General features: G+C 38.5%; 1 protein-coding gene across 8 annotated transcripts in view; it reads left to right on the top strand.

The window, feature by feature from the left end:
- pigg (phosphatidylinositol glycan anchor biosynthesis class G) overlaps positions 1 to 13,249 on the top strand; it is a 64,940-nt gene that overhangs the window by 35,643 nt on the left and 16,048 nt on the right. For all 8 annotated transcript variants that reach the window (XR_005706556.1, XM_040119502.1, XM_040119503.1 and 5 more), the window contains 2 exons: positions 1,953 to 2,144; positions 10,788 to 11,097. Coding sequence is in view for 7 of the 8 variants with exons in the window: in XM_040119502.1 (XP_039975436.1) it covers positions 1,953 to 2,144; positions 10,788 to 11,097 (502 nt within the window). In the remaining variant the exon portion in view is untranslated. The remainder of the gene's footprint in view (positions 1 to 1,952; positions 2,145 to 10,787; positions 11,098 to 13,249) is intronic.

Below are 13,249 nucleotides of genomic sequence, written 5' to 3'. Positions count from 1 at the left end.
CACATACTCATCTGTTCTATTGTTAATACACAAATATTGATTAGAGCATATGTAACTCAACAAGGCCATCTATCCAAGCTAGCCAGCTACATTGGCTTGTGAACTTTAATTGTTTTACTAGGCAGCAAACCAAAGAGAGTGTTAATAGCAGCAGCTACCTGGTTGAGTCAGAATTACCTTGGCAGCATTATGATTCCTAAGATGTTTATCAAAGAAAAGAAGCACCACTGTTTGAATAGCAAAGAGATTGATGTGTCCCTCTCTTTAGTATCTGTGAAATCTTTGGAGTTCCCTATTAAACAACAAAAGAGAGCTGGATACATAATGTGTTTATATGTAAGATCAAAGGTGTATCTGAAAGTGGAATTAGATACAGAATCTGTTAAATGCATGCATAAATTCCTCTAAGTGTACTAACTCCATGCATTTTTCTCTTGTTACTCAAGACAAACATTACAGTTTTATCTCTACTACTGGTAAGGCTCTACAAACAGCTGTATGTTGTTTGTTCTGACAAATAATATTGTATTGTGGGCCGTAATGAACATATGGCTGCTGGCTGAGTCGAGGACCATTAGTCTTGTGTTATAGTGTAAAATACATTTTTCTTTTTTATGTGGGAACATATAGGTGACAGGACATTACAAAAACTCATTTTCAACACAGCGACAGTTGAGGGTAGGAGGAGAAAAAATCAGGTATAAAGTTGGGGTTTTAATGCAACATTGAAGTGAATATTCTTTTTCGACTTTGAGTACCAACATTCAGTAGTCACACAGGGATAAATTCATAATAAAAAGGTAAAGACACCAGTTTGTCCAAAGACAGTAGCCTCAGTGGATGAGGATGCAATGCAGCAACAAAATGTTAAGGTTCCATTTGTCTCCCCACCTACACATGGTGTAAAAGATCAGTGTAAAACGTTCATTCCTGCTCTGGGGAATATTGAAAGCCATTATGGGTAACATAGGATCTCACCCACTGAAGTAACCATAGACGAGGCTGGATGAGTGAAATATACAGGGAAATTACACTTAATAGCAAAATAACTCCCTGAATAATTTGGTCATCACAGGGAAGGTATAGGGTGTTAATGCCAAATAAGTCTGTTCTTCTGACACTGAAACAATTTTAAGTGTTTTTTGCTGGATGAGAAGCTTCAGGACCCTCCACTTAGAATTAAAAAAAAAAAAAAAAAAAAAGATTCAAAAAGGGAAAATAGCCTTCTGTGATCACTCAGACTGTAGAAAAATGGTCATTGTGATTTCTCTGTAGATCTATGACTGTTTCAGAGCCATTAATATTCTGTCAACAGCACAGGGCAGGGGAATTACGGTTTGTTCTTTAACATGCATCACATTGTGGAATAGAGATGTGGATTCTGACCTTTTCCCTGTCCAGCGTTGCCCTTTCTTCCTACCTGTACTGCCTGTTGCTTCAATAATGAGATCTAGGTAGCGTTACACTTCATCTTGTCTCAAAGTACCCAACTTCCACCGCTGTCTGATCCAGCTAACGGCTAAATACACAGCTTCTATTCAACTTTGATATGTCCTTTGAGGTCTTATTTCCTGCCTGGGCTCAGTGCGGTGTAATTTCACACTGTATAGCCTTAAATCCACTGAACAATTGAAGATCCGTGATTCTTTATAGTTTAAACTACAGCTGGGGGAGACGAGTGACAGTGTTTTATCTCATCAAAATGTTCTCTGTTGCTCAGAAAACACTGACTTCAAGGTTTAAGCTTTGGGTTTTTTTTGATTTATTAAATTGAAATCACTTAATTCATTTTCACGCATCCTATATTGTAGGCTAAAATAAAGTATTTTGAAAACTTTTTATACAGACATGTTAAATATGAATATGTTTGAGATTTCAAAGAGCCTCTTCATATTAGAGTGCAGGCTCTTCTTCACCCCATCACTGTTTGTCTGTGCGTTGTCTTTTTCTAGCTCCGAACACAAGATGGTACTCTCCCTGCTGGCGGCTTTCTGTTTGGTTCTTATCTACCTCCTGGTTCAAAGACGGTGCTCATGGGTCTCCAAGGTTGCCCTCGCCCTTGGACTTTTGGGTGTCTACAGCTACCGGGCAGCTGTCGGAAATGTCTTGTTTCCCTGGCAACACTCTGGTCGTACTATGTCCAAGTAAGTTTTTATGAACCCCAGGAACATGATATCATTCACCATAACAGTTGGTAAATTGCTGTCCCCTGTTAGTGAGCTAATGTAAAGTGCCAGGTTGTGCTGTGCTGCAGCTGAGAGTGCAGGCTGGAGTGCTGCATGTGTCATCTGGGACAAAAGTCACATTTCCGGACAGAGGAGTAAGCTAGCTAATTAGAGTACAGATTGAACAGGGAAATTGAAGAGGTAATATATCACCATGCAGATTATTAGAATAATAGTTTTGTAACTTCCCTTTTCATATGTCAAATTGGGTTTTTTTGGCTTTCATGACTGAACTTACAAAACCATGCATTGTTTGCCATTGCTGAGTAGTAAAAAGACCAGTAGGTGGAGGGCTTGGAAGTATGTAGACAGTCCTGTGGGAGTCTCCAGGTCTGCAAAACAATAGCACAGGCTGGAAAGTGAGTTTTGAATTGAGAAATCTCAGCACCTGTTGGTGCTGCATATTGTACAATATAACTGCTTAACATCAGCATGGTAGCCTTGTCATTGTGAGAATGTTAAAATATAAATCTTGAGAAAAGTTTAGATATCTTAAACCTGCAGATGCATTGAAACCCTCTAGGTATATTCCTTTGGGTAAGAATTCATTTTACAAATGATAAAACATTTCATCTGATGCATAACCCTTCAGTGTCCAGTGCATTTTGGGTATTTTGTGTGTCCTTGAACTCAATGTGAATAATGAAAAATCATGTTTAATATGTACCTTAAAAAATAGATTAGTACTCTTGAAGATTTATGGCTCTGTACACTGTATAAATCTAATCTTTCAGCACAATCTACATATAATAGCTGTTGTTAGCAATGTCCAAAAAGAGAGGAAATCAGTGATCTTGCAGCTCCTAAGTGTGGTAATTTTTCACTCTGCAGACTGTAGGTTGCCACAGAGTTATCTGCTACTAACCCCGTCAGAAAATAATGAGTGTGCAGGGCTGCACACAGTTCTCCTGTCTGGTTTTCCTGGCCTCCCTTCATCTACCACCAGTACCTGGCCTTCCCTATAACCTTTCCTGTTCTCCTTGGCAGCCTCTCTTACTTGCTCACCTAATTAAAAGCTCAACCCTCTCACCCTTACCCATACAAAGACACCAGAACTAAAGCCATGCAGGGACCCCAGCTCCTTTTTGATGAACTGCATGATTGACAAGGTTGACAGTTGACCCAGTCCTTCAGCTTTTTCTTCAGACCTCAACAAGTTGATCATTAAGGTGCTCTGCCTCAAGGATTTATTTCAGATTTATTCTACACTGTGGCTTCTTGGGCAGAGTTCTTTATACTGTGTGGCTAGTCTTGGACCTTATGACAGCAACATGCAGTCCATCTTGGATGCTGGATTTTGATTGCTGGGTAACGAAAGGCTATATTTGTGCAGTTGTACTAAAATAGTTACTTACTTAAAGAGTGCTTTGATTTTAGTTTAGTGTAGTTTGCAACTGCTGAGTTGTTGAAATCAAATAATGTGGTATATTTCCCATGGGTCTGATTCTTTTGTTAGGTATTTTTTGAACAATCATTTAGTTGAATTTATGATTATTTTAGATACAGTATCAAAGCAGTTTCTCTGAAGTGAAAAAAAAGCCCCCAAAAATGTTGAACTTTTTCACTTTTTTTGCTGCTGTGCTTTTCCCTTCACACTATAACATGAATATGAAAAGAAATGACTTTGTATAACGACCCTTTTTAAAGTCTGTTCTTCCTGGGTTACTCTTTCTGTGTGTTTTATCAGAGTAAAGCCCCCTGACAACTCCCCAGTCCCCTCCTCGCCTTCCCTTTGTGCCAACTGCCTAATTGCGCTGTTGCATCTTTTAAAATGGCTAATGGGGTTGAATAGCGCCAACGCTGTTTAAACTCACTTTAATCAGTTCAAGGAGTTACTTGTATTGATACTGCTGTGGACACAGTTTGTCTCTCTCTTTCTGTTTTTTTTTTTTTTTTTGTCTCTCCCACACACACACTTCCTTGTGGCATCAGAAATGAACCTAAAAATAGACCAGCAGTCAACTGACAGGGCAGGCAGGTACTTTACATTATATTTATTTAGTTGGATATTGAGAGAGCACTCAATAGTACCTGAGCACTAACAGCATAAAATCATCTATAAAGCAAGATACAATCAAGGTAACATAAAAGATGAAGCAAATTAAATTTTCTAGTGTTCCGATAGGAAGTATCTCAACATCAAAGCAGCCGGCCGAGGGCCAAACCTGTCTGAGTCTGTGTAGATCATGGCCAAAGTTTGTTGCAGTCTCCGTCCCCCTTCTACCTTTATTGCACCTTTTCTACCAAACACAGCCACAAAGAAGCATTTACAAATGTTTATGTTTTCATTTGTGTGTGTATGTGTTTCACACCTGCACAAAACATGACCCAATTTATCATGTACTGCTTCATCTAGAAAGGGGCTGTTGTGCAGGTTCCCAATTTAAAAATATTCATGCATCCCGATCCCGCTTAAAAATGGAAATGTATTCAAACTCGTCTCAAAACACCTGTGAACCCCTGCCACACACACACACACACACACACACACACACACACACACACACACACACACACACACACTCATAGTCAGAGAGGCACACACACATAATTCATTTTTCAGTTTTATTACCCAAAAGGTAAACCATTTTATAATGCTGTTCCAAAGGCCGTTCTGTGTTGGTACAATATATCAGTGATAACATTTAACAAATTATTATATTCCACTTACTTCAAGGCATTGTTTATTCAACCACTTTTGTCTGTGCTTTATCTTACTAAGTCATGCTGCTATTTCAGAAAAAATGTGATTTTCTTTTTAATCAAACATAAAGCTGAAGAAAAAAGACATCAACACATGCTGCCAGTAAATCAGGTATTGGTCCAGTGGTTTGTTGTGTAATGAGATGTTCTGTCTGTAACCGTTGTTTTGAAGTCAGCCACTTAGTCCCAGTGGCATTTCGATAGTTGCGTCTTCGACGTGCTCAGCTTTATCCCACAGAAAGACCGGGGCTCAGACAAGTGAACGGGCCCTCCTCATTCTCAGGCGTCTGCCTCAAAGCTTTCCTCTGGCAGTGAATTACTTGTTTTGGTTGATTTACTGTAAGTCTTAGCCTAATGCAGGTGATTGATGACAAGGATATACCAAACATGTTGAGGGGATTGGACGTAGTCTTACCTTTTCTTATTCACTTGCTGGAACACCAGCGCTTGTTTCCAAGGTAACATTACATCCAGGCAGCTCCTGTGTACCACGGCTTGACAAGCTACTATTTTCCTTCCAGTGTTACTACTATTAACATTACACAACGCAGCAAATAAGATTGATTCAACTGATCATGGCTCCTCTTCATGTAATGTGGACGATTCTCAAGGCTTGAAAACATATTTTCAAATCTAAAGTTTTTCTCAATAATTTAAAGTATTTATAACTAAATAAGCAACAGTGACAACTGAAAGTTTGAAAAAAACATCCTGCGGCTTTCTATATGAAGAGCGATACCAGAGAGAATCAATGTGTGAGTAGGTGGGTTGGAATGCGTTTTGGACACATTTTTGGGTGGTCATTTTCTGCATAGACTCACCTAACTATGCATTCAGTCTACAAGTGCTTCTGTATCTGCTTTTAATGAATGTTTAATGGTCTGCCTTGTCCTATTAATCTGATAGTGGCACTCTGAAACAGAACGGAAAACGTGACTCTTACACAGTGTAGTTCTCAAATACACAAGTAATCTCAAGAAATGATGCCAAAAATAACAAAACACACTCTTAGCATCGTTCTTTATGATAAATGTTCTCCGCTGAAAGACACAGCTGAACACCATTATCACAACAACTATGGCTTTTATTGCATTCTTTGTTATTGCTCTAGACTAAGACGGAGCTTGCTGTGACCTCGGTCTATGCGTGGTGGTCCGAACTAAAGCCTGCCAAAGGGCACATGGAGGACTTTTACAAACCCCTTTCACAAAATGACAATAATATATCTGAGGAGGGTTGATAGGATTGACATTCAATGCTAATGACTTAACAATTACACTGGCTGTAATCTCACTGGAACAAAAACTCCCTGGAGTTTCAAGACACTTTGCATACCACCAACAAATAAAAATGCGGCACTATTAATCCAGCATTTGCCATGGTTATATGCTGCTGCTGTCTGTTAGTTTGCTTACATCAATCTATTGGGAAAACATGATTTCATTGTTTATGTCTATTACAAGCCCCCATGCTTCAAGTGGACAGGGTTGAAGAGAGAGCAGTGACATGAGGGGTTGCAGAAGTCTTTTTTAGTGTTGCAGTTCCTGCTGCCTGCTGCTTGTCTGGAGATTTGGATTTTAATCACAGATTACATAATACCTCCTTATCTCCATGACTAGTCCGATTTAAACAAGGGTTGGAAAATTTGAGGAATCTGATAGGTGCAAAGCTGTCTCATTTACACTTCCAACTGTAGAGCAAGTGTGATAAACTATAATCAGGAGAAGCTTAAAATAACTGCTGCCACTTTTGACAGGCTGCAAATAGGGACATGACACAAACAGCAAATAGCATTTATTGCTTAGACAAGGAGGAGAACTTGTGCTTTCTGCCTAGAAAATGTCAACGCAAACAAGATGCCTTTCAGCATTCAGACTCTTGTATGGCTCAGTGTTGGGGAAAATGTTTATTGTTTCAGGCTGATATGGATTAGTCCAGCAGCCTTTCAGAGTTAAATTCATGGGTTTCAGAAGGGAAGCCACGTAAATCTTTTTTTTTTTTTTTCCCCATTCTGTTTCCTCTTTGAAAAGCATATTTGTAGATAACAGCCACATTAAGTGCATGACACAACACTGGTTGTTACGCACAAACATGTAGGACAGAAAGATTACTTTGTAATTCTCTCGATTTTTTTCGACCCTGCACAGTAGTTAAGAAGTAAGCCCAGCAGCTCAAATCCATCACTGTCCTCGCATAAAATATAATCCAGGCCAGGATTTTCCGCTTTTCCTTTGCATAAAATAATGATGAATACAATTCCTGCCGTATTGTTAGGGGTGTTGGGAATAATAAAGAATAGCGCTGTATGGAGCATATTACTCCACTCCTTTCCTCTGTTGGAACAGGTTTCCATGAAACACATTGATTAATAATACATGTCCAATAGTTGCTCAACTCCTTCAGGGTCAGCTATTATCCTGTAGTACTCTTGCAGCTTTGACTGCATCCTGCTGCACAAGAAATGTCCTTTTACTCAATGATTGCTTTTGACTGAAAAGAAGCGTGTTTCTAATGTCTTACTTTAGAGGTTTTTAGAATGTGTAAATAGCTTTTGAATCATTGCAGTTTGGAAATATTACCAGAAGCAACTTTAAATTAATGTTATATCATCTGGATTTTGGTAGTCAATAGGTGAGCACATAAAAATCACTGTATTCATAATGCCAGGGATAATCTCCACATGTTTGAAGAGAATACAATTAAAAGCCTCAGTTTCCTCAGGCTGTTACTCCATGAAAATTCAGTGGCTCCCTAAACTTCATTACCTCTTAAAGCTCTTTACCCCCCCCATCCATTATGAAATTAGCACAGCTCTTACCACCCTTTTGTTGTCTGTTTTTCATTTTATTATGGCGAATTTACTCTTTTTTTTTTCTGCGACAAATATTAAAAAATGTAAGTACATTAATTACAGAGCAGATTGGAGGGGGAAAAAAAAATTCATTTAAGTTTCGGTGGATGAGAGCATATGCTGAATGTCTGAAATCGAAATTAGACTAAATGTAATTGCCTTCATAATCGAAAGCACTTTTCCTTTAAAGCTTCAATTTTGGACTTTTTGAACATATAAATTATTGATAGTTGGAAAAGGATTTTTGGGGAGTAAGCCTTTTAGAAGGAGAAGGGCCTCATGGAAACTTTTTTTTTTAACCTTCTAGTAGCTTCATCCTTTAGACCTAGACTCACTCACATACACAACAGGAGATACATTATAGACCTTGCCCATCTTTATATCTGTATTAAATCTTGCTTAAATCCTTAGAAGAACATTAAGGGGGGAACCAACTTTTATTTAAACATGTTGCATCAATTGTTGGATACATCTAGCTTTGCTACTAAAATAGTCCTGCTGTAAATCCTCCTTCATGTAGGTTATAATGCTCAGTTTTTGTTGAAACTGTTTTAGAAATGTGTGGATTCAACTTTGTGATCATTCAGAGACTGTAGTTTGTGATTCTGTTGGGTTGTATTGCCTTACACTGAGAGGTTTTTCCAATCTTTTTTCCACCCCATTTATATCAGTGAGGGTAGGCAAAATATTACAAACCTTGCAGTATTAAAGTGCATTAGTTTTAGCTAGGTACACCTAATAAACTGGCAAATTAGTGTATACGGTTCTGTCTTACTACGGTGTTCACAAATATTATGAATGTTAACAAACCTTTTACATCAACCTGAAAAAACCTGTTTGATTCATTTGGATTATGAATAATGCCTTTCAAAGTAAAACATCGGACTTAAGTTCTTTCCAGAAACATCCATCACTGAACAGCTGTTAATAATGGTAAAAATACACCTGACTGGTGCCTTGCCTCCCTAACATTAATGTTACTTGATGCTGTTACTTGGTATCCTAACTTTGTCCTGGAATGCTACCGGCTCTTTTTATCATTCACTGTAAATCTATCTATCTATCCATCCATTCGTCCATCCATCCATGATATCAAGGCCCCCTTGATGTCTGTGGCTGCCCTACTACGTTCTAAAGGAAATGTCCATTGATTCTAGAAAGTTATAATCCTCACACCCTACCTTCATCAGTGGGGATCCATGTCCACAACAAAATACTTCAGATGTTTTACTGGGCTCTTATTGAAAGTGTCTCAGCCTTCTGCATCATCTGCTGGTTTGACAATGCCATTGAGGCACAGAAAAAGTCTGTCAAAAAAACAGTACCAGCCGCCAATAAACCGTTATTACCGTCACGTTACCAAGTATGGAATGCATTCACAGACGCAGACTGATGAATAAGGCGAACAACATTGTGGGTGACAAAGCACTTCCTTGCCTCTGCATTTAAACAGGTGCCATCTGGGCGACGATATTTTCCCCCTCTTTTCACCTAAAACGGATCTAAATTTTCATTTGTTCCACAAGCCATTCACTTTTTAAACAAGTAATGCACATAATAATTTAGCATGATGTCCAGCTGGTCTGGCCAGCCTTCTCTGGTGCAAGGTTTGAGACATGGGTACAGGCACTGGTTTGTCTACTGTGACTCTGTATGGGTATGTGTATGCGTATGAGGATTTATGAGTATGCCATTGGTGAATCTGTGATAGTGGCTCTGTGAAGTTGTGATAAGATACCTTGCGATTATTCTGCAAACCAACTTCCCCACAGGGACAAATAAAGTATCTATCCATCCATCCATCCAAAAGCAGTATATTTAACAAAAAACAGAGGCTATATGTTTTGATCAGCCTGTTGTAATATTGTGCATTTAGAAATGTATGTTTCTACAAATGTATTGTTGAAAACAACAGGAATCTGTAATGTCCAGGAGGAAAAGCAAACTTGCAGTAGTAGGAACATAGTGACTATGGCTATAATATATCAATAGGTTTTTACAGTCTTGAATAGCAACAGATCAAAATAACACCTGTGAAAGTTTTTAAGATTCCATGCCAGCTGTTGTAAAATCCCTCTGTAACATTCAAGAGTATTCTGTAGTCTGTTATTTTTGACTGCCGCTCTTGTTATCCTACATAATTATTATTCTTAACTATTTACAATCTGTGGTGCTTAATTCAAGAAAGAGAATTTTGATCAAATGTCACACAACCTTAAAATTTAAGAAAACATGTAAATACAGTGTTTTTCAAATTATAATGATGCAGAAACAACCACAACAGACAGACTGATGGGTGTAAGAGAGTCTGTTTTCCTCGGGCAATAAATTCTGTCTGCCAGTCTCACAACCTTAATTATTAATGTTACACTGGCACGCTGCATACTGAATGAAAGAAAAGTTATGGGTTACAGAAATATAAGGAATCCTGTCTAACAAGAAACAGGGATATGAAATTAATTAAAGCATTAAACTCTGAAAACCTGTTATAACAAGTTAAGCTGTAGATCACTGTCATATTAGAAGTCCAAAAGTTTTTTTTGTAAATTATTGTTAATGATTGCAACGTATGACGGTGAGTAAATCAGCTAAATGTGAACTGTTGTTTTGAGCTTTATAGTCCTTTACCTTCCTTCTTTATGCTCCTGCTGTTACTGGTGCTGTCACAGAGATAATGTGAATGCTTGTTTTGGATTTGTTAATTAGTTTGATTTGATGGTACTCCTGTCGTTTGTTTTACAGCTTTTGTTGCCAACTTTATTTGATAAGAAGCATGATTTTTCCTTATACATTCACTATATAAAGCCAACATTAAATCATTTTCCCCTAATGTCCTAAAACCTAGCTCTGTGTATTTAATTGCTAAATGCATGGACAAGAACAGCAAGACTGCCAGAATCCACATCCTAGAGTCACGTACCAAAATTAATATTGAGTGAGAAGATTTGTGGGGAAAAATCAATACTGAAAATGCAAAAATGACACATTCTGGATTCTTTCTCTTGTAGGGGAACAGTGGAGGCACGCTTTGTTTATGTCTTCGTTTTGGGCATCCTCTTCACGGGCACCAAGGACCTGCTGCGATCGCAGATCATCACAGCAGATGCCAAGCTGAAGAGCAAGGGATTATGGGAGATTTACAGCGGCTTGGTTTTGTTGGTTTCACTGTTGTTTCGTGCTCACAACCTGCCAGTGCTGTGCTGCTGCCTGTTGATCCAGACACTCATGGCTCAGTTTATCTGGAAGAAGCTCCGCTATGATGCAGCCCAGACCACCATCATGCACTACTGGTTCGGTCAGGCCTTCTTTTACTTTCAGGTAAAGAACAATAATGATGTCAGTAGTAGCATATGTCTTAAAAGCCACTCTACTGTCCAGTTACTCTTTTAGTAATGTAGAATCTATATGTAATTGTGAACATCATCAAATTTTTCCTATCTGAGTTGCTGATGTTTCAGTATCAGCAAAACCTCAGTCACATTTCTCCACAGGGTTGCTAATGTATATTACCAACTATTTTATATCTTCATAACAATAATAACAATAATAACTATAATAATAAATAAGAAGAATGACAGCAAATGGGCCAGTGGGGAGCTAAATGTTAGAGATTGTGTTTGGAAAGTCACTTGGTCACACTAGCGTTTAAAATGTCAGTGGTAGCAGGTAAGTGGTTAACTCACCAGTTACAATAGTTCACCAAGCTTTTACCAGCCAAATATTCAGCAAAGACATGCAAATGAAATTTGCTACTTTCTGGTGTCACCAGGCCTTAAGTTTAATTTACTTGAGAAGGGCCTTTAACCCCAGACGATACCAGTGGAGCTGCTCAGTGGCGAGCAGTTTTAAACCATAGTTGAATAGCTTCTATGTTCCTTGTATTGAGTTACTGTTTGTCTCCTTAATGTACCGTCCGACCCATCATTATTCTGATATGGTCGTGTCTCTGTTGTTTGTGCTGCAGGTTGTGAGCACAAACAACAGCTGTTTTTGTAAAGGCAGGTGGCAGGTCCCTAAAAGCTGGTTTGTGGTTGCTGTAGTTCTGCAGTTGTTTCCTGTGCATTGTTGGTTTTGCTCTTTTCATGGGGATTTGTTGACACTAAGAAAAAAATTAAGTTACACCCATGATATCCTTTTAAGTTTATCTAGCCAAATTTAGCTTGATTGTAGCTATAGATGTATCTCTGGAGCAGTAAAACTGACCCAGCAGTACATCTATAACATAAGTCTTGCTGTTAAAAATAGATTATCAACAATTACCAGTTTAGATACTACAACCATTTCAAAAACTGCAACACCCATTGCTTCTGACGCCACAAGGACAGAGGTGTGAAGCTGTGTATCAGAGCCAAAATCACCACTGTTCACATCTACAAAAGGAAGTTCACAGAACAACAAAACCTAAGTTGTTCTTGTCTGATTGTAAGAGACATCTAATTTAACGCTGTGACACATAGCGTAGCAACATTTAGGAAAGCTATCACCACTGCTAAAGGATATTGTAATAGGTGCCGTTCTGGGCAGAAGAGCTGTTTGTGTATGAATTATATTATTTTCATCCAGCACTGGCAAGAAGGCCAACTGGACTAGTTGTTTCTTGTGGATGTGTTATGGTGTTGTGAACTATGAATGCCCCTCAAAGGCAGATCTGATACCTGCTGCTTGATTTAACCTCTACCCAAGACAGATACTGTATTTAGTTAGCAGCTGTGAATTGTTGTCAACAACTTCCACATTGCTAACAATTTAATAACCCTCGTCACCTCTGGGTCAATAATACTGTGATGGGCTCGGGAATAGACGGCCACCAGACAATTTTCAGTCTAACCGCCCAGGCATGTAATTACAGACCTTTGAGTAATAACATTCTCAATGAATCTGTAACCATAATGGATCTGTAAAGTTGCAACCTCTGTGATTTAAAGTTACTGCTCTGAAACAAAAACTGATGTCATGCAGAACAATCAAAAATGTGTTGAATTAAAATCTAATCAGCGAGTACAGTTACAGCTGATCTGGGACCTCTCGGTTGCAAATTGATCAGAGTTGTAAAATATTACTGGAGAGTTAGTTGCCTCTTCTGTTTTGCTTTCAGAAGCTTTATTATAAATATTGGCAGAGAGCTTTTGTTTTTCAAAGTGTCCTTGTTTTTGGGAAGCCCAACACCCCAAAAGACAAGAGGATTGTCGGGAATATTCCAGGTAACCTCACCTGCAGAGACATCGCCATTGTCAAAAAAAGAGTCAATTCAATTCAATTCAATTCAGTTTTATTTATATTTATATAGAGCGAAATTATAACAGAGGTTATCTCAGGGCACTTTTCATACAGAGCAGGTCTTTTATAGTTATATTTACAGAGACACAACATTTGCCCATGAGCAAGCAGTTAAATCGTGTCACATGATGAATTAATTGTCTCGCAGGAGAAGTTTTGTCCACCTGCATTTAGCTGTCTTTGTCACTTGGAG

The sequence above is a fragment of the Xiphias gladius genome, chromosome 23, assembly GCF_016859285.1.
Source record: "Xiphias gladius isolate SHS-SW01 ecotype Sanya breed wild chromosome 23, ASM1685928v1, whole genome shotgun sequence".
In the NCBI taxonomy this organism is placed as follows: domain Eukaryota; kingdom Metazoa; phylum Chordata; class Actinopteri; order Istiophoriformes; family Xiphiidae; genus Xiphias; species Xiphias gladius.
Note: the sequence above shows the minus strand (reverse complement) of the source record. Positions and strands in the feature narration are given on the sequence as shown.